General features: G+C 39.7%; 1 protein-coding gene across 2 annotated transcripts; it reads right to left on the bottom strand.

The window, feature by feature from the left end:
- Positions 1-8344: 8344 nt before the first annotated feature.
- Positions 8345-21364, bottom strand: ZNF660 (zinc finger protein 660). 2 transcript variants are annotated; one of them, XM_045991994.1, is made up of 4 exons: positions 21228-21364; positions 20093-20193; positions 18563-18657; positions 8345-13419 (listed from the first exon to the last, which is right to left on the bottom strand). In XM_045991994.1, the coding sequence occupies exon 4, from the start codon at positions 13247-13249 to the stop codon at positions 12254-12256; it is 996 nt and encodes a 331-aa protein (XP_045847950.1). In that variant the 5' UTR covers positions 13250-13419; positions 18563-18657; positions 20093-20193; positions 21228-21364; the 3' UTR covers positions 8345-12253. The 2 variants fall into 2 exon arrangements, with proteins under 2 accessions (XP_045847950.1, XP_045847951.1); XM_045991995.1 differs by lacking the exon at positions 18563-18657.
- Between the last annotated feature and the right edge of the window lie 288 nt (positions 21365-21652).

Genomic DNA, 21652 nt, shown 5'->3' with positions numbered 1-21652 from the left:
TCAGGAAAGCCTGCTGGAAGAGGCCTTTTGGCAAGGCAGTTTCTGTGATTGATTAGGCGAAGACAGTGGTCAGCTGTGGAGACAGTGGGCTTAACTGTCAGGGACTCAGATTTCTCACATACTAAAATGGCATGATAGTTTATGGTCTTGGTTAAAACTAGATGGAAAGGAATCAACATTTTCATGCTTAGTAATCATGACCATGATTACTCTGTCTTCTTGCATATTTGACTTGAAGTGCTTGTCACCTCTTTGTCTCTCCAACACCTTATCTGAGAGCCATGGTACCATATGATGTCATGGTTGGAAAGGACCTTAGAGTTACACATTTTACCAAGGATCTTACTTCTGTAACATAACACCACAAACTTGTCTCTTCCTTTTTCAATGCCCTAACTTGACTGTGATGGTTCAACATTTGTCTACCCTGATATCTCTTCTACTCCCCTGACTTGACCAACTTCCCCTTTTCTATTTTTTTTCTGTAGCTGAAGAAAAAAAAAAAACAGCTGTTTTCAATTTCCCCTCCGGTTCTCAATGTGTTACCTCATTCCTTACCCATAATGGGAAGGTTTTTGTTTTTATTTGAAGGTATAGGTTTCTTAATGATCCTGTTTCCACCACAGGACAAAAATTAGTAAAAGTAGATTTCTTCTATCTTTTGGCAGCAGATGAGAACAGGATGCAGATTTCAGAGTTGACTCCAAAGAGGAAAATTTCTAAAAGATCAGAATCATCTAATGGTACATCAAGAGGACTCTGTGGGGTGGTTCCTAGGGGATCAGAAGCTAGATGCCTGTAAAGAACTTTAGAGAAACTAGAAGCCAACCCTCACATGATGAAGGAAGTAGATTGGAAAGTGATTTCTTGGAAGTAATAGACAAGGAGGAATCTTAAAAACACACAAAAAGTGGCATGTGCTGAATGTAAGGGAATATGGGAACATCCTAATACGTCCCTCTGAACATCAATAAGTTATGAAGGTGTAGAAATTCTATCTATGTGGTGAATGTGGCAGATCTATTAAGCAGAACTCACCCCTCATTGGGCATTACAATTCGCACTGAAGAGAAGCCCTATGAATGTAATGAGTGTGGTAAAATCATCAGGCAGAACTTTCCGTCCAATGTATTTTTTATCTCAGACACTATAATTTTCATGCCTAGAATTTCAGCTTAGGTCTTTTTTATTTCTTCTATGTTTGAAAGTTCAATCTTTCCTCTGGTTTTTGATTATATGATATATAGTTATAACTGCTTTAATGTCCTTGGTTGATTCTAATACTTGTAACACTGTAGGTCGTTTTCACTGATTTTGTGTGTCTGTAAATATAGGCTGTAAATTTCCTATCTGTTTGCATGCCTGGTAATAAGTGTACACCAGATATTTTGAATTTTACATTGTTGGGAACTGGATATATTTTGTTCCTGTATATATTCTTGAGCTTTTTTTTTTTTTTAAGAGAGTGATGCACTTAAGTTACATTATGGTCAGAGAACACACTTTACTATTCAATCCTTTTAAAAGTATTAAAGTTCACTTTTTTTTCAAGCCTCATTTTATTTATTATTTTTTATAAAAATATAATGTATTTTTATCGCCAGGGGTACAGGTCTGTGAATCGCCAGGTTAACACACTTCACAGCACTCACCATAGCACATACCCTCCCCAATGTCCATAACTCCCCTCCCCCTCTCCCAACCCCCCTCCTCCTAGCAACCCTCAGTTTGTTTTGTGAAATTAAGAGTCACTTATGGTTTGTCTCCCTCCCAATCCCATCTTGTTTCATTTATTCTTCTCCTATCCCCCTAACCCCCATGTTGCATCTCCACGTCCTCATATCAGGGAGATCATATGATAGTTGTCTTTCTCCGATTGACTTATTTCACTAAGCATGATACCCTCTAGTTCCATCCACGTCGTCGCAAATGGCAAGATTTCATTTCTTTTGATGGCTGCATAGTATTCCATTGTGTATATATACCACCTCTTCTTTATCCATTCATCTGTTGATGGACATCTAGGTTCTTTCCATAGTTTGGCTATTGTAGACATTGCTGCTATAAACATTCGGGTGCACGTGCCCCTTCGGATCACTACGTTTGTATCTTTAGGGTAAATACCCAGTAGTGCAATTGCTGGGTCATAGGGTAGTTCTATTTTCAACATTTTGAGGAACCTCCATGCTGTTTTCCAGAGTGGTTGTACCAGCTTGCATTCCCATCAACAGTGGAGGAGGGTTCCCCTTTCTCCCCATCCTCACCAGCATCTGTCATTTCCTGACTTGTTAATTTTGGCCATTATGACTGGTGTGAGGTGATATCTCAATGTGATCTTGATTTGTATTTCCCTGATGCTGAGTGATGTGGAGCACTTTTTCATGTGTCTGTTGGCCATCTGGATGTCTTCTTTGCAAAAATGTCTGTTCATGTCCTCTGCCCATTTCTTGATTGGATTGTTTGTTCTTTGGGTGTTGAGTTTGCTAAGTTCCTTATAGATTTTGGACACTAGCCCTTTATCTGATATGTCGTTTGCAAATATCTTCTCCCATTCTGTCCGTTGTCTTTTGGTTTTGTTTGAAGTTCATTTTATAGTCTACTATATGGTCTATCCAGGAGAATGTTCTATGTGCACTTGAGAGAAATGTATATTATGCTCTTGTTTGGTGGATTGTCCTAGAGATGAAATAATGTCTCTTTGGATAAAGTGTTCAAGTTCCACATTTCCTTGCTGATCTCTGATTTTTCTATCTGCTCTTAAAAGTAGGATATTTATGTTTCCAGCTATTGTTGAAGTGTCTGTTTCTCCTTTAATTCCTATCAGTTTTTCCTTCATGTATTTTGGGGGTCTTTTATTATATGCATATAAAACTGTTATATCTTCCTGATGGATGAACTCATCTCATTTCATATTATTATGAGATATACCTCTTTATCTCTAATGACGTTTTGCCCATTTCAGTCCATTTTCTCTGATATTAGCATAACCAATCCAGCTCGTTGCATGATAGAAATTTTTCTATCCTTTTACATTTAATCTTTTTGAATCTTTGAACCTAAATTGAATCTCCTGTAGAAATATATATATATATTGTTTATATGACCTCTCTCCTTTTTTATTTGATGGATTAACCCATTCACATTCAATGTCATTATTTTTTAAATTTAAATTTATTTCCAGTGTTCCAAAATTCATTGTTCATGCACCACACCCAGTGCTCCATGCAATACATGCCCTCCACAATACCCACCACCAGGATCACCCAATCCTCCTACCCACCGCCCCTCTAAAACCCTCAGATTATTTCTCAGAGTCCACAGTCTCCCATGGTTTGTCTCCCCCTCCAATTTCCCCAACTCCCTCCTCCTTTCCATCTCCCCATGTCCTCTGTGTTATTTCTTATGCTCCACAAATAAGTGAAACCATATGTTAATGACTCTCTCTGCTTGACTTATTTCACTCAGCATAATCTCTTCCTGTCCCATCCATATTGGTACAAAAGTTGGGTATTCATCTTTTCTGATGGAGGCATAATACTCCATAGTATATATGGACCACATCTTCCTTATCCATTCGTCTGCTGAAGGGCATCTTGGTTCTTTCAATAGTTTGGTGACTGTGGCCATTGCTGCTATGAACATTGGGGTACAGATGGCTCTTCTTTTCACTACATCTGTATCTTTGGGGTAAATACCCAGTAGTGCAATTTCAGGGTCATAGGGAAGCTCTATTTTTAATTTCTTGAGGAATCTCCACACTGTTCTCCAAAGTGGCTACACCAACTTGCATTCCCACCAACAGTGTAAGAGGTTTCCCCTTTCTCCACATCCTCTCCAACACACGTTGTTTACTATCTTGTTAATGTTGACAATTCTAACTGGTATAGGGTGGTATCTCAATGTGGTTTTGATTTGAATCTCCCTGATTGCCAGTGATGATGAACATTTTTTCATGTGTCTGATAGCCATTTGTATGTCTTCATTGGAGAAGTGTCTGTTCATAGCTTCTGCCCATTTTTTGACATGATTATCTGTTTTGTGTGTGTAGTTTGATTTATAGATCCTGGATATCAGCCCTTTTTCTGTATTGTCATTTGCAAATATCGTCTCCCATTCCGTGGGTTGCCTCTTTGTTTAGTTGACTGTTTCCTTTGCTGTGCAGAAGGTTTTGATCTGATGAAGTCCCAAAAGTTTCACTTTTGTTTCCTTGCCTTTGGAGACATATCTTGAAAGAAGTAGCTGTGGGTGAAGTCCAAGGGGTTACTGCCAATGTCTCCTCTAGGATTTTGATAGATACCTGCATTACGTTGAGGTCTTTTATCCATTTCGAGTTTATCTTTGTGTATGGTGTAAGAGAATGTTTGAGTTTCATTCTTACACATAGCTGTCCAATTTTCCCAGCAGCATTTATTGAAGAGACTGTCTTTTTCTACTGTATATTTTTCCCTGTTTTGTCGAAGATGATGTGACCATAGAGTTGAGGGTCCATATCTGGGCTCTCTACTCTGTTCCACTGTTCTATTTTTGTGTCAGTACCATGCTGTCTTCATGATCAAAGCCATATAGTAAAGCTTGAAATCAGGCAATGTGATGTCCCCAGTGTTCTACTTTTTCAACATTTCCTTAGCAATTCGGGGTCTTGTCTGGATCTATACAAATTTTAGGATTGTTTGTCCCAGCTCTTTGAAAAATGCCAGTGGTTTTTTATTGGGATAGCATTGAGAGTAGAGATTGCTCTAGGCAGTATAGACATTTTAACAATGTTTATTCTTTTCCTAGAAAACATAGGCAGTAACCTCTTCGATATCAGCCACAGCAACTTCTTTCAAGATATGTCTCCAAAGGCCAAGGAAACAAAAGCGAAAATGAACTTCTGGGACTTCATCAAGATCAAAAGCTTCTGCACAGCAAAGGAAACAGTCAACAAAACAAAGAGGCAACCCACGGAATGGGAGAAGATATTTGCAAATGACAGTACAGACAAAAGGTTGATATCCAGGATCTATAAAGAACTCCTCAAACTCAACACACACAAAACAGAGAATCATATCAAAAAATGGGCAGAAGATATGAACAGACACTTCTCCAATGAGGACATACAAATGGCTATCAGACACATGAAAAAATGTTCATCATTACTAGCCATCAGGGAGATTCAAATTAAAACCACATTGAGATATCACCTGACACCAGTTAGAATTGCCAAACATAGCAAGACAGGAAACAACGTGTGTTGGAGAGGTTGTGGAGAAAGGCGAACCCTCTTACACTGTTGGTGGGAATGCAAGTTGGTGTAGCCACTTTGGAGAACAGTGTGGAGATTCCTCAAGAAATTAAAAATAGAGCTTCCCTATGACCCTGAAATTGCACTACTGGGTATTTACCCCAAAGATACAGATGAAGTGAAAAGAAGAGCCATCTGTACCCCAATGTTCATAGCAGCAATGGCCATGGTCGCCAAACTGTGGAAAGAACCAAGATGCCCTTCAATGGACGAATGGATAAGGAAGATGTGGTCCATATACATGATGGAGTATTATGCCTCCATCAGAAAGGATGAATACCCAACTTTTGCAGCAACATGGACGAGACTGGAAAAGATTATACTGAGCGAAATAAGTCAAGCAGAGAGTCAAGTATCATATGGTTTCACTTATTTGTGGAGCATAACAAAGAACAGGGAGGACATGGGGAGATGGAGAGGAGAAGGGAGTTGTAGGAAATTGGAAGGGGAGATGAACCATGAGAGACTCTGGACTCTGAAAAACAACCTGAGGGTTTTGAAGTGGTGGGGGGTGGGAGGTTGGGGAACCAGGTGGTGGGTAATAGGGAGGGCACGTATTGCATGGAGCACTGGGTGTGGTGCAAAAACAAAGAATACTGTTACGCTGAAAAGAAATCTAAAAAAAAGTGAAAAAATAAATAAATAAATAAATAAGCAACATTAAAAAACAAACAATGTTTATTCTTTTGATCTTCTTCAATTTCTTTCATGAGTGTTCTGTAGTTCCTTGAGGACAGATCCTTTATGTCTTTGGATAGGTTTATTCCCAGGTATCTTATGGTTCTTGGTGCTGTAGTAAATGAGCTCAATTCCTAATTTCCCTTTCTATGTTTTCATTGTTAGTGTATAAGAAAGCAATTGATTTCTGGACATTGATTTGGTGTCCTGCCACATTACTGAATTGATGAATGAGTTCTAGTAGTTTGGTGGTGGAGTCTTTTGGGTTTTCCGTATAAATTATCATGTCATCTGCAGAGAGAGAAAGTTTGACTTCTTCTTTGCCATTTGCAAAAGTTTTATTCCTTTTTGTTGTCTGATTACTGTTGCTACTGTGTCAGGGCTGTGGTGCGTTCTGTCACGACGACTGTATTGGACCCTCAAAACTCTGTGTAATTGTGCCTTGTGGTGAGATAATAAATTATGGCCATGGGAAAAGTTAAAAACAAAACAAAACTAGGACTTCTAGTACAATGTTGAACAACAGTAGAGAGAGTGGAAATCCTTGTCATGTTTCTGATCTCAAAGGGAAGGCTGTCAGCTTTTCCCAGTTGAGAACGATATTAGCTGTGGATTTTTCATAGACAGATTTTATGAAGTTTAGTAATATTCCCTCTATCCCTAGACTTTGAAGCATTGTAATCAGGAACGGATGCTGGATTTTGGCAAATGCTTTTTCTGTATCAATTGAAAGGACCGTGTGGTTCTTCTCTCTTCTCTTAGAGGTTTGTTCTGTCACATTGAGTGATTTGCAAGTGTTGAACCACACTTGCATCCCAGGATAAATCCCACCTGGTCATTCTGGATAATCTTTTTAATGTACTGTTGGATCCTATTAGCTAGGATCTTGTTGAGAATTTTGGCATCTATATTCATCAAGAATACTGGTCTGAAATTCTCCTTTTTGATGGGGTCTTTGCCTGGTTTGGGGATCAGGGTAATGCTGGCTTCATAAAAAGAGTCTGGAAGTTTGCCCTCTAATTCAATTTTTTGAGACAGCTTCAGGAGATCAGGGATTATTTCTTCTTTGAAAGTTTGGTAGAATTTCCCAGGGAATCCATCAGGTCCTGGGATCTTGTTTTTTGGAGGTTTTTAATCACTGCTTCAATATCATTGCTAGATATTGGTCTATTCAGGATGTCAATTTCTTCCTGATTCAGTTTTGGAAGCTGATAGGTTTCAAGAAATGCATCCATTTCATCTAGGATGCTTCACAAATCCTGTCCTTGCAGCAGATAAAATCTATGTTCCTTGGTGACCAATATCACCAAACTACCTCAAAGCACCCGAGGTATCACCAATGACTTTTCTTGCTGGCTTCCACCTCCTCTTTATTTTAGGGTCTGTGCATTTATTTTATCTTCTCAAAAGCCCTTTAAAAGGATGTTTAAATTTTACCCAGAATTTCTAGGCTGTTTTGTAGCCAAAGGGCTTTAATTATCTAGTTTGCCATACTGTTTTATTATACCTTTTAAAGACATGAATCTCTGCTCAGTTTTGTGATAAAACAAACACTACAAATGTGACAGCATTTTATTTCACACTCTGTAAACTGGTTGCTAATTTGTCATGGTTATACAAACTTCAGTATGTATCTCAATAATTTTGTAATTTATAGGTTCTTTTGAGGGAAAAATGGACAATTATCACAGTAGTCATGTAAAGAATCAAGGATCCCAATGAAAAATTTTCTTCAATTCCCACTGCAAAAGCATTGTTTTATATAGATTCCCAGACCCTGGTCCAGATTTGGTGGGCCTCAGAAATTGATCTGTATGTGTGCTGTTACCTGTTGTGGTACTCAGATTTGGAGTCCACTGGTCTTAGTTTCAGAGACACGTTATAGCTATTGCAAGTCTACACAATCCCTGTGGTCAAACTGTGCCATGTGCATTTAAACGGTCAGTGGCAAGAGTGAGAACTAGTCAGGTCCTTGTCTGTGTTGCCCAGAAAGGAGTCTGCCATCTCCTTTATACCACTTACAAACCCACTTTCTGGAGCAGAAACAGACATCAGGGAACATGGCTGGTTTTATATAGCCATCTAAGGTCTACATAATAGTAAAGATTTGAAACACAGATGGGACCAAAAAAAGGAGCTGGGACAATAACAGGCTGTACAAGTCCTTTAAGGAAATTACAAGACACTTTCTATTGGCTAGAAAGCTCTTGTTTATGTAGTAGAAGTATGAAAATAACAAGCTGCATGTTGTGTTTAAATCAGAAATAATCCAAATCAGTTCATTCCAAAAAACAGCTGCCTAAAGAAAAGCAAACTGAAGTGTTTCTTCCCACTCTGAACAAAGGAAGCAACAAGAAAAAAAATTCAGTGGTATTTATAACAAGTAAGTAACAACAGATTTATTGGAGATACTATAACTATGTCCTGCAAAAACAGCTTTATAACATCACGATTAAAGACAGTCTAGTTTCTGAAAACAATCTAACAATGCAAGCATACTATTTTATCCACTTATATTAAATGGAATTATTTATATTTAATGGAAAAATTTTAAAAAGGAAGTCTGTCACTGAGGATACAGAACTGAAATCAAATTTAGTCTTATGGAATTTAAAGCCCTTTTTGGTTTTGATTTTCTTCTCAGTTCCAAGTAAGAATATAGTACATACCATCAATAAAAAGTATCTCTAAACCTAGGAAGACATTCTTCTCTCTATGCTTAATTCTTTGTCTTTCATATTTCTCTTTAATCAAGCTACATAAAATGAGATTTTATTTCACATTATCTCAAGGAAAGGAAACATATATATCTCTATTCTACGTAAGAGCAATTCTACACAACCAGGATATCTATGGCTAAAAATATCACCTCTTTATATTCCTCCAGAATATTCAGGGTACTAAAGACATAAATGAGTAAGTGTGAGTGCACAGGAAGCCAGCAGATAACAAAAACAGTCCTGGGTAATACACAGTAGTTCAGTGATGTATATCTCAAAAGAGCTGGGTTTTTGATGAGCTGGGTTGATGGAGAATAGAGAAAAAATAGCAATAAAGAAAGGAAATTGGGTTGAGGGAGACAAAAACTAACAATTGAGGTGCTGCAGAGGAAGCACTACTATTAAGGAACAACCAGGTTTCCATTAGCACAGGATGCTGGAAAAAACACAAAGAGACCCTGAATCTGGGGTGCATCTTGAAAGGCCTGAAAGGATGGTAAGAACTGCATAATTAAACTCTGACGAAGTTAACAGCTGGTGGTTTTGAAAGAGTCCCTGGAGGAAGGTGGATAATCAGTTCAAATTATAGTGCAGAATATTCATCTGAAAGGGCATGGAGACCACTTGTCAACATTTACTCCTGCAGCTCAAGACAGGTATCAGCCTAGAAAATGGGTGAGGGTTTATTATCTTACCTTGCCTGGGGGAAGATATGTGAAGATCTGCATTCAGATTGCTGGGTTTGAGATAACACAGTATCCTTCCAGAAGGTATTTACTCTTGAAGATCATAAAAATCTTTAAGATGAAAAACAAAGCCTATTTGAAACAATCTCAGACGCTATGAGACAGTGATAGGAAAATATCACAGAATACCTGCTTGGCAACATAGAAAATATCAACAACTCTGCTTACTGATACTAAACGTTCAAAAAATAAACTCTGATAGTCATATAAGAAGCCAACTGCCTGTTTTCTTTGTTTTGGCCACCAGTAGACATTAGTCATGGGGAGTTTCCACATAGGTAATCAGCGGGTGAGGATGACTGGCGAGACAAAAGGCATGGGATACTAATTACAAACACCTCCCTTAATTTTAAAAGGACACAAGACAGGGAAAAATGGTGGAAGGACACTTAGTACTACAGTAATGTAACCCACTGCCACATGTGGGTTACCCTACCCTTGTGTCCACCCACTCTTGGGGAAGTGCCTACCAAACAGTCCTACCCCTGAATGCAGCAAACCTTGTTTCGAATAACTATTCAAAGAGGGACTAACCTCTAGATCTTGTTTTGAATAACCATGCAAAGAGGGATTATAACTCCCCAAATTGAATGTAAGCCACTATCCTATCAAAATAGGACAAAACCAAACCCTTTTCACACAATACCCTTTACAACCTTCTGCTTCTTTGTCTCCAGTAACAGCAAGGAAGAAATATGTAATTCTTAAACCTAAATTACAAGGTTCAGAGATAAGCCATAAATTGAACTCAGAGAAGACGGATAGCACCTTCCTTATGAAACCATGATCAAATGACTATCCGGATACAATTACCTTTCATTGAGGAGAGTCCCAACTGGTTTCCTGCTCACATATAGAACTGCAATGGTGGGCAGAGGCACTTTGGTAACAATGAAGAAAGCATGGACTTAAAACTCAGATCTGAGTTCAAATCCTGGTTCCAAGCACTAACTACTGAGTCACCTAACCTCAGTGAGACTCAATTTTCTTATACAAATGTTAAAAGAATTGAATGGGATAAGAATAATCACTATGTGCATAAGACAAACGGCATTAGGCTTAAGGATTCACTGTATATGAAGAAAGAGAGGTGACTGCATTTAAGAATGGGCAGATTCTAAGTGTTCCCTGTGGGATTTTGAGCTAAGGACTTAGAAGTTTAAAATGTAGAAAATGGGTTAAGGCCTTCTCAAAGGGCTGGACAGAAAGGCAGAGGAAGCTAGTAAGCACCTGTAGTACTGACTGCACAGCATCCCTCCCTTCTCCCAAGAAACAGTTCCTCAATGATAAAAGGGAGAAAGCAAATAGATCAGAAAGCCTTAGCTCCTTTCCTCACTTCCTGACGCTGAAAGAGTTGTGAAGAGTAGAGTTCCCAGTTTGGCCAACATCTTACAACCGGGAGACTGCAAAAAATGAAATCCAATATGCTGAAAATCATGGAATTAAGAATTAAGTTTGATGAATTGCTCAGTTGCCAAACCAAACTTGGAAATGCTTACTTCCAGACTTCCCCCAAAGTAAACAATGTTCTTAAGGTTTTAGCTACTAGTTCTTGATGTTTTGCTCATTACACCTGAAAATGTCCTAAATGCTACCTTAGGTAAAACTTTTCCTGAATCACTCTAAGAGTTTAGAAACACTGCTCCGATGTCCCATAGTTGAGCTATTTTCATTTACTATGTGCCAGCCTTGTCACACAATACATGAATTATCTCATTAAATCCTCACAACCCTGTGAAGTAGGTAGTTACTCCCTTTTTCAGATAAGTCTAAGGCTCAGTGCAGTTAAGTGACTAGTCCATAATTGACAAGCTAGTGCGTGGCAGATCTGGGATCAGAACACATACTCTGATCCCAAAGTCCGTACTTTAAGATACCAAATTATACATGAGAAGGCAGAGTCTTCCCCTCGTTTTAGATCATGCTGAGTGCATCTTTACAGGTTATGTACCTGCAATTGTTTCAGTTCCATAAGGGGTTATTTTTTCTAGTTTTGTAGATATATATCGAAAATATGAAGTCTCTATTACCTGCAGATCCTTGTACAACTGTGGGAAAGGAGAATGTGGTAAATTTTTGTTGTTCTTTTAACCTAAGAGTTAAAAAAAAGTCAGCTTATTTTAAAACTGCAAAAGACCAACAACTGATGTTTATTATTTAACAAACAGGAAACAGGCTCTTGAAGTGACTTGCTCATGCTTCCACTGCTACCAAGTGCCAGTATTAGGGTGGAATCCCATGAGTTTAGGGTCCACATTCTACATGCCTTTTATAACACTGATGAGTGAAAATGAACATGTACTCACTGTATTTAAAAAATACTGTACTTCTTTCCTGAATATAAAAGTAGTATATTCTTGTAGAAAATCTAAAAAGCATAGAAAAGTATAAAGAAAATAGAAATCGCCTATAATCCTATCACCCAACGATAATCACTGTTAACGTTCTGGTTTGGTATTATTTCATTCACATTTTTCTCCTATAGGTACATGTTTTTTAAAATTTTGGATCAAATTTGTTTTCTCTTTATCTTCCATTTTATACAAATAATTTCCTCATGGCATTCTTCTTTAAAAATGGTTATAACGGCTACAAAACCATCATGTAGATAGACCATCATTCATTTAAACCCTATGCTACTGAAAATCTAGTTTTCTTCCTTCAGTTATATGTGATGCCGGCATGAATATCCCTCTGATCACCTTTGTCTGCTTCTGGTTACTTTCCCTGTATGGAGTCATAGAAATTTAATTAAGGTTGAGAATAATGAAAAATTGTTTTTCCAAAAAGTAGCAATTAGGCCTACTACCAACAATATATGTTATTTATGATGTTTCTTTCTCCTCGTTATGTTTTCTCTGGTGTTGAAGAAGCTGTGAGCTGTAACGATAGGCTTTCCCACACTCACTACATTTAAAGGGCTTTTCCTTAGTGTGCGTTCTCAAATGTAGAATAACTTGAGAAGTCTGCCTGAAGGTTTTTCCACATTCATTACATTTATAAGGTTTCTCTCCAGTGTGAACTCTCTGATGATCAACAAGGTTTCGATTAGAAGTAAAAGCTTTCCCACATTCATTACATTTGTAAGGTTTCTCTCTACGGTGAAGTCTCTGATGTTCACTAAGGGTCTTCCTTAAAATGAAAGCTTTTCCACACTCATTACACTCATAAGGCTTCTCCCCTGTGTGAATTCTCTGATGGTCCATAATCTTTGTATTAGAAATACATGTTTTCCCACACTCCTTACATTTGTAAACTTTTTTTCCTTTGTGCATTCTTTGATGTTGAGTAAGGTTTGAACTACGGCTAAAGGCTTTCCCACACTCGATACAAGTGTAGGGCTTCTCCCCAGTGTGAACTCTATGATGTGAAATAAGACCTGAACTCCGACTAAAGGCTTTCCCACACTCCTTACATTCGTAAGTTTTCTCCCCACTATGGATTCCCTGGTGCCGAATGAGGTGAGACTTACCACTGAAAGATTTCCCACATTCACTGCATGTGTAGGGCTTCAGTCCAGTGTGGATTCTCCGATGAACAACAAGGTTGGAGCTATGACTGAAGGCTTTTCCACACTCCTTACACTTATAGGGTTTCTCTCCTGTGTGGATTCTCTCATGTACTGTAAGATTTGCACTCTGACTAAAGGCTTTCCCACACTCAGTACATATATACTGTTTCTTTTCAGCCTGAATTCTCATATTTGTTGCAGGATCCAAGCACTCACTACCATCTTTTTCATATTCATGCTCACTCACTTCTGTAAGTGTTTTATTGTCTTTAACTATCTTATGCCTGAAGCTTCTTGTCTTTCTCCTCATTTTCTCTTGCTTGAAGCATCACAATGGCCTGTTGAATCTTCTCTTTCTCTTCAGAGGAGCTTTCTAAATTTTTACTTCCCTGGAAACACCTCTGTGGAGTTCTCTTCAAAGTGTAAGATTCTCATGTTTTAGGAGTGATACTGGAATCAACACCTCCTCAGTTCCACCATCTAAAGAAGAAACAGAAATTGCACATGTCACCTATTCTCTATCCAAAGATCACAAGATGTGGTACATCACAGGGTCTCACAAGGAAGAGGAAATGTTCAAAGACAGGGGGAACTGATCAAAAATAAGATGAAAAATAAGATTTCCGAAGTAAATAAAGGCTTATGGAAAGACAAGAGGGGAACCTAAAAGGTCCAGCATCAGGGTAAGCAATGAGTAATATAAAATCCACCCTGTTTCCTCCTGTCTCACATCTATTCCCAGGATTAGAGCCATCGAACTCCTCATCTAGTCCCTAGAAAAAATGAACTGAAAGATCCTTGGCTCAGTAGCTCTCCAAAACAGTTTGGCTTTTAGTTCTTGCTGACCTATTCCCCTAATACCAATGATATAATGGCTGGCACAAAATAGATGCTCAAGAATTGTTTCATAGACCAGCAACTGCAATTGTCTTAGCGTATGACTAAGATTTCATCTTTTGCTCTATGTCCAGGTATGAGGCCCCTATCTACATCTCTGCTCTTAAGCCCTGTCTTAGTAAGGAGTAACACTGTTCTTCAAGTAACAGAGCCTACTGGAGCCTAATCACACCATAACCTACTCTTTAGGGACTACTCTGTAGCGGGATCCAGCTGCATATGCTCATTCAGTCTCTCTGCTTCTCACCAAGCTATCACTCTGATGAGCTATCACCCAATCTACTGTGCAAACCAGAGAGGCTGGGTTGGGGAAAAGGGCTAGCTAAAGCATGGCAGGGTAAGGCCATGCTCTGATAAGACTTTGCTTAATACAACTGTAAAGTATCTAACTTTGGCAAAAGGGTGAAAGTAGTAGACAGAACAACCAAAAGGGGTTAATACATGAAACCGATGTTAGGAACGAGCAGGAACTTCTCAATCAGTTTGACACGAAATAACAAGGTAATATAGGTATATAATATATATTATATGTACACATAATATATATTATAGCAAAATGAGAGACCTCTATAACAGTAATATATAAACTTACCCACCTGTTCATCCATCTGTTCATTCATACCACAAATAATTATTTCTACTTTTGGGATATATAGGTAACTCTAGCATACCTCAAATCCGGAGGGGATTGGGGTCATAAAAGAAAACAGAAAAATGACTCCATGATACTAACACATAATTAATGTTCCTTTTACTATATTCCTCTTCAAACTTGTCCATACTTAGATTATATATGGTTGCAAGTATACTGTAGATATAATTTTGCATCCTACCATATGTAATTTTCCACATTGCTATTTAATCATCATAGGGCCATTTTATGACTATATAGTACACTACCAATTGAATTCATTATAATTTACCCACAATTTTGCTAGCATTCAACATTTTTGTTGCTCCCTGCTGTTTAACCACTTCAATAATGCTATCATGATCACTTTACACAAAGTTTTCTTCCTACTGAAATATATTCCTAGGATAAAAGTTCCACAAAGGAGTTATTGGGTCAGAGAGAATGAAATTGTTTTGCAGTGATGCCTACTGCTTTTCAAAAAAGTCTGACCAGTTTCCACGGTCTCACAGCTTTTCAATAAGCTGAGTCACAATCTCTGGAGGAGCAGCATATCTAATGGTGAGTGCTCAGGACCAGCAAGAAAGGAAGAGAAATTCCAACTGAGGTCAGAGTTCATATTTCAGGAATATAGGTGCCACTGATGCCATACAGGGACACATATATACAAATCTGTTCTCAAAATATAAATAGGAGGCAAAGAAATTCTTGCTAGATCCTGAAGTACACTCACAACCAACAGTTGCTACCTCTCCTAATCAAAGAGGTGAAAACTCAGTGAAAAGCCAGGGGCCTGCAGAGCAGAGTAGAACAGTAAGTTAAGCCATTTCCAGAGTTCTCTGAGAAAGTTGATGCTTCTTTCTTTCTTTTCCATTTGTAATCTCTGAAACTCTTTTCTTTATACATGTCTTAAAGCAGTAATTATTGAACATTCTACTCTGTACACATTTCTGTTTTGGATTTAACAGGGAAAATAATAAAAATAATAAAAAGTATTATTACAGAAAAGTAGAAAATAATTATTTGTGGTATGAACAGATGGATGAACAGGTGGGTAAGTTTATAAATTTACTGTTATAGAGGTCTCTCATTTTGCTAGCAAATTATCTTCTGCTAACTTGTATTATATTTTAATTATTTTTATAGCATTTTTTAAAAAGATTTTATTTATTTATTTGACAGAGAGAGATCACAAGTAGGCAGAAAGGCAGGCAGAGAGAGTGAGAGGGAAGCAGGCTCACTGCCGAGCAGAGAGCCCGATGCGGGATTCGATCCCAGGACCCTGAGATCATGACCTGAGCCGAAGGCAGTGGCTTAAACCACTGAGCCACCCAGGCGCCCCTTTTTATAGTATTTCTTATAAAAAGTTGGGATATGACTTTAGAGGATCCACATAATTACTAGAACAAAATATTTTAGAGATTCAGAATGAGACAATGCCTTGAAACCAGCCCCAGCCATGTCTCATTTCTAGACATGACTGATCTAAATCTTCTCAGCTAACTACTATAGTAACTATTCTGTTGTTAAAAGCTGCTATAGAAAAGATCAGTCTCGTGGCTTTCAAGAAAAAGGTGTCTATGGAAACTGTTAATAGCCAGGTATTTACATGGCTCTGTCACAATGCAATAAATACCATTAGTGAATGTAAAAAAATAAATAAAATAAAGCATGGTTACATACTGAATGTTTCCCCTTTCCCCCACCAAATACACACATTGAAGCTCTAACCCCCAATGTGACTGTATTTAAAGATGTGACCTTTAAGGATGTAATTAAAGTTAAATGAGATCATAAGGGCTTGGTCTGATAAGATTAGTGTGTCCTTATAAAAAGACGTAAGAGAGACCTCACTTTTGCTTCCACTCCTGCCTCCTTTCCCCCAAACAAACTAAGGAAGGCCATATGAGCAAAGAATAAGAAGGTGGCCATCTATTATCCAGGAAGAGCGTTCTCACCAGAAACTGAATTAGGTGGTCACCTTGATCTTGGACTTAGAGGCTCCAGAACTGGGAGAAAATGAATTTCTGTTGTTTACACTGCCCAGTCTGTGGGATTTTGTTATAGCAGACTGAGCACACCAATACAGGCATGAAGTATCAAACCTACATTTAAGGAGCTTACAGTGGGGTTCATCATGAAAAATGAGGAGACCAAATTAAGATTTACAAAGCACCCAATCAAGACGTAAAGGGGACTCGGGAAGGGAGCAATTACTGGGGCCCAGAACCCTTGGGGAAAGGTGTTTCAAGAAGGCAAACCTTTGGCTGAGTTCCAGAACTCAGGAATGGTTTCCTCAAAAAGAAGCTTGTGAGGGAGGGGAAGGCAAAAAAAAAGGAAGCTTGCACAGGGCCAGCGTACTCAGAAATAAGTGGTAGATGACACTATCACATAGCTTCATGATGGTGGGAATTTTGTCCATTTGTTTACCTTTATCTTGCCAGCATCTAGCACAGCTCCAAGTACACAGTAGGTACCAAAAGAAAATTTTTTGAATAAACAGATGAAAGAATTAAGTTGCATGAAGCGATATGAGCCAGAACACTGAAATTAAGGGGCACGTATGGGTATAATCGATGGTCAATGGGTAACAAGTATTAACCATCCTCATTTTCTTTCCCCACTCTATATTCTTTTTTCTACCTTGCTGTTCTCCTCTCTCTCACTCTCACTTGTCAAGAATACAGTTTCCAAGTCAACAAAACAAAGAGGCAACCCACGGAATGGGAGAAGATATTTGCAAATGACAGTACAGACAAAAGGTTGATATCCAGGATCTATAAAGAACTTCTCAAACTCAACACACACAAAACAGATAATCATATCAAAAAATGGGCAGAAGATATGAACAGACACTTCTCCAATGAAGACATACAAATGGCTATCAGACACATGAAAAAATGCTCATCATCACTAGCCATCAGGGAGATTCAAATTAAAACCACATTGAGATACCACCTGACACCAGTTAGAATGGCCAAAATTAGCAAGACAGGAAACAACGTGTGTTGGAGAGGATGTGGAGAAAGGGGAACCCTCTTACACTGTTGGTGGGAATGCAAGTTAGTGCAGCCACTTTGGAGAACAGTGTGGAGATTCCTGAAGAAATTAAAAACAGAGCTTCCCTATGACCCTGCAATTGCACTGCTGGGTATTTACCCCAAAGATACAGATGTAGTGAAAAGAAGGGCCATTTGTACCCCAATGTTTATTGCAGCAATGGCTACGGTCGCCAAACTGTGGAAAGAACCAAGATGCCCTTCAACGGATGAATGGATAAGGAAGATGTGGTCCATATACACAATGGAGTATTATGCCTCCATCAGAAAGGATGAATACCCAACTTTTGTAGCAACATGGACGGGACTGGAAGAGATTATGCTGAGCGAAATAAGTCAAGCAGAGAGAGTCAAGTATCATATGGTCTCACTTATTTGTGGAGCATAACAAATAACATGGAGGACATGGGGAGATGGAGAGGAGAGGGAGTTGAGGGAAACTGGAAGGGGAGATGAACCATGAGAGACTATGGACTCTGAAAAACAACCAGAGGGTTATGAAGGGGCAGCAGGGGGGTGGGGGGGGGGGGTGGGAGGTTGAGGAACCAGGTGGTGGGTAATAGGGAGGGCACGTACTGCATGGAGCACTGGGTGTGATGCCAAAACAATGAACACTGTTATGCTGTAAATAAACAAATAAAAAGAAAAAAAAAAAAAAAGAAAAAAAAAAAGAATACAGTTTCCAGCATCATTCCAGCATCATTATTAATAGTGGTCCCCTTAACTCATGAAAATATTCCAGTCTGGACAATAGATTTCATATAATCCAACCTAAAAGTGGAATTAGGAAAAGAACGCTTTAGGGTATACTATTGTATATTGACTATACTTCAATTAAATGTGTGTGTTTTTTTTTTTTTAATGATTTAGGAAGATTAGCCCAAATAGATTAGAGGTGGAAAAAAAAAAAAAAAAGAATGGAGGAAGGGAAATGAGTTAAGAAGAAAACTTTAGGAATGCAGGACGGGGGCCATCAGAGGGTCTGCCACTCTCTAGGTGTCCGAGAACCTTGGGAGGTTGTATTCCTTTAACTCACCAGCATTACCTGCCTGTTTGGGTTTCTGTGAGCAGCAGTCACATGGCCCTTGGTTACTGATTAGCTGCAATACAGTGACGAATAATAGGGAATACCTGAAAAATTCCAGACAGACAGATGAATGAAATATAAAAACTGAAATGAGAAAAAAAGATTTAAAAAGAACTGGGAGAAAATTATCAGGGGACTCCTTGATCTCAGGCGCACAAAACAAAGCCTGACATCATAACAAAAGCAGATGATCTTCTGATAAGTCTTGCTTCTCTCTTAGTTCCCCCAGAATCACCTTGGACTTCCTTATGGCACATTCTTGTACATTTCTCTTTTTCCATTCCTGCTCTTCTAACCAAAATCTCTGTCTCAGTGAGTTAATATATTTGCACAACTTCCTTTGTCCCCTCTGTCTTATTCTCAAATTTGCATTCCTGACATATTCTTCCTCTTCTCACCTAAAGTGTTTTCCTACATCTTCATCTTTCCTAGTGACATTACCATTGTTGATAATCAGACCTGGATCTGATAACCTTGAATTCTTTCTTTCAGTCATCCTCTGTATCCAGTATAATACAAGTTTATGCTTTCCTGGAAATTCTTGGATTTCATTGTTCTCTTTCCTATCATTTGTTCATTCATTCAGCAAACACTCACTGGACACCTCGACACCTAGAGAGTGGCAGACCCTCTAACGGTCACCCATCCTGCATTCCTAAAGTTGTCTCCCAACTCATTTCCCTTCCTACATTCTTTTTTTTTCACCTCTAATTCACCTGACCATAGAGAAATTTTTGTACTTAAAAAGAATATAGTAACAAATCTGTAATATGAACTAGGGCTGCCTTATACTAGAATTGAGTGTATGTCTCTGTCACTCCTCCTCATAAGTACACATTAAGCTCTAAGCCCCCGAGAGCAAGGCCCATGGTATTCATGGGTGGAATTCCACGAAGTACTTAGCACAAAGAGGGTCCAGTACATGTTGTGTGATTTGACATCTTAAACAAGTTCAAGATTCTGATTCTATTTGGGTGTAGGGGTGATAAGAACTGCACCCTTCACACATGACTACTACCATCCCTTCACTTGTTCATCCCTTTCATACTTCATATTATCTGAACACCATGACAGTATATATACAGTCTTGGCAATGTTGTCTCAACAGGACCATCCAGGGGCCCCAATTCTAGATTGACTTACTTTAACTACTCAGAGATTCTCAGAATGTCAGAGCTGGAAGGAATCACCCAGATCTCCCAGTGTCTTCTATCAAAACGTACTGATGGGGAAACAAACTTAGAAGAAAGCTGCAACTCAAATTCAAGTCTCCTGACACCCAAATTTGAGTTCAACTCTATCACCTTTCCTCCTATCCCTAAACTGTACTCCTCAAGGTCCAAAGACCTCACTCCCACTTCTCTGCTTCTCTCGTCCTCAATAAATAGTCATCCAGAAATGCTCCCTTTCAGCCATGGTTCTTCTTTTAGTCAGCAGATTCCTGTCAAATTATAACTAATTTCACAGTATAGGTCTCACCTGGCCAGCACAGCCTCACTCCGAAGAATCTGCCCAGCACCAGTCTTGCCTGATCTCTTCCTCGGGTTTGGTGAGGAAGTTCCTAAGGGGGTGTCCTATCGCTGTAAACAGAAGAGGAAGATTGCGTTCTCTGAGATCAACTCCAAGCAGACACTCAGGGCGGTGTCCCTTCCCTGGGTAACTTCCTTTCCTATAGAACCATGAAAAGCTAGGATGATCATTCCCATTCTGAAGATGGGGAAATGCAGCTCCCAGAGACTGAATGACATGCCCAAGGTCGTATGGCTGGTAAGAGACAAATCTTCTGTGTCTGAAGGTAATCCTCATTCCATCCAACTACAGCTGCTCCTTCTCACCCGTTCTGTTTGACATCTAAGTCTCTATATCCTTCTCTAACTGCAAAATGCATTCCACCTGCAATTCTGCTTTCCAGCCAAAGTTTGCAGCAGGGAGATGAGAAGGGAACTTTGAGTCAAGTGTCTTTAGAGAGGAAAAACTAAGTCTTTAAAGGAGGATAAAAGGTGAATGTTTTCTTGTTTCTTTGCTTATTTTTAATCATTACCTGTTTCCTAGGATTACTAGCCCTCAAAATCTGTTTTGTGTTTTCAGCCTCCCCAGATTTCCAGACTCCGTTTCTAGCCCTTCAAGCTTGTTCCATTTCTTCCCTACCAGAAGACACCTTTGCTTTGTACACACTGTCACCCCCAGGACCTAGCAGTCTGTGGTAGGTGCTCAGTAAGTACCTAACGGATGCATGAGTAATCTCCTGCAAAACTCTGTTGCTCACTGGGAACCCAACGGGGACTGGACTGGTGATTCGATTCAAGCTGGGGTTGTGGAGTCCGTGCAGCCTGGCTGGGCTCTAGACCGCTGTTACCGGGGCCGCCTGCTGGCTAGGGGCGGGGACGGCAAAATTCTACAACCACTGTCGGCCCCATCAGAGCGAGCGGCTACGCGGTGTGGGAGATGAGACCCCAGACAACAGAACGAGGGGAGGGAGAGGCCCTCGACTACCCCTAGAGGGACCTCCTCCCCGTCGCCGCAGCGGCTCGCTGAAGGAGGCCTGGGTCCCGGCCGGTGTCACCCAACCCCTCCCAGAACACGGACCGAACCCCGACGCCAGGCTGCCACATACCTCGCGTCGAAATCGCCAGACTCACATCCCGGAACACAGCGGAGACGGAACTGCGTCACTGACTCTCCACTAACTCTCAACTTGACCCCGGGGCCCTTCTAGGCATTTGGAGGTTTCGGAATCTCTGTGCCCTGGAGGTGGAAGCCTCCCACCCCTCAGGAGTCAGCTTCGCTGAAACCCTGGCCCCGCCTCCCGCATAGTTTTTGCCCTATCATTGGCTTCGAGGATGAAAGCGCTCGGAGAGTTCAGCCAATTGGCTCTAGAGGGCTCTTGAAGGGGTGGAGTCTGGGGAGGAGACCTGGTTAGGCGGGGAAGAGCAATCAATCAGTTTGGGGGCCAGGCTGCCTCTCTCCATCTGAGAGGCTACTGAAGTCACATTCCTTTCTCCAGGAAAGTCGTCTTCCCTTCCACATACGCCGCGCCTT

This window comes from Meles meles, chromosome 20 (genome assembly GCF_922984935.1).
Source record: "Meles meles chromosome 20, mMelMel3.1 paternal haplotype, whole genome shotgun sequence".
In the NCBI taxonomy this organism is placed as follows: Eukaryota; Metazoa; Chordata; class Mammalia; order Carnivora; family Mustelidae; genus Meles; species Meles meles.
This window is presented reverse-complemented; position numbering and strand designations above follow the sequence as displayed.

Bases quoted from the DNA above. Each gene is read 5' to 3' on its own strand.
- ZNF660 (XM_045991994.1), bottom strand. From the start codon at position 13,249: ATGAGGAGAAAGACAAGAAGCTTCAGGCATAAGATAGTTAAAGACAAT.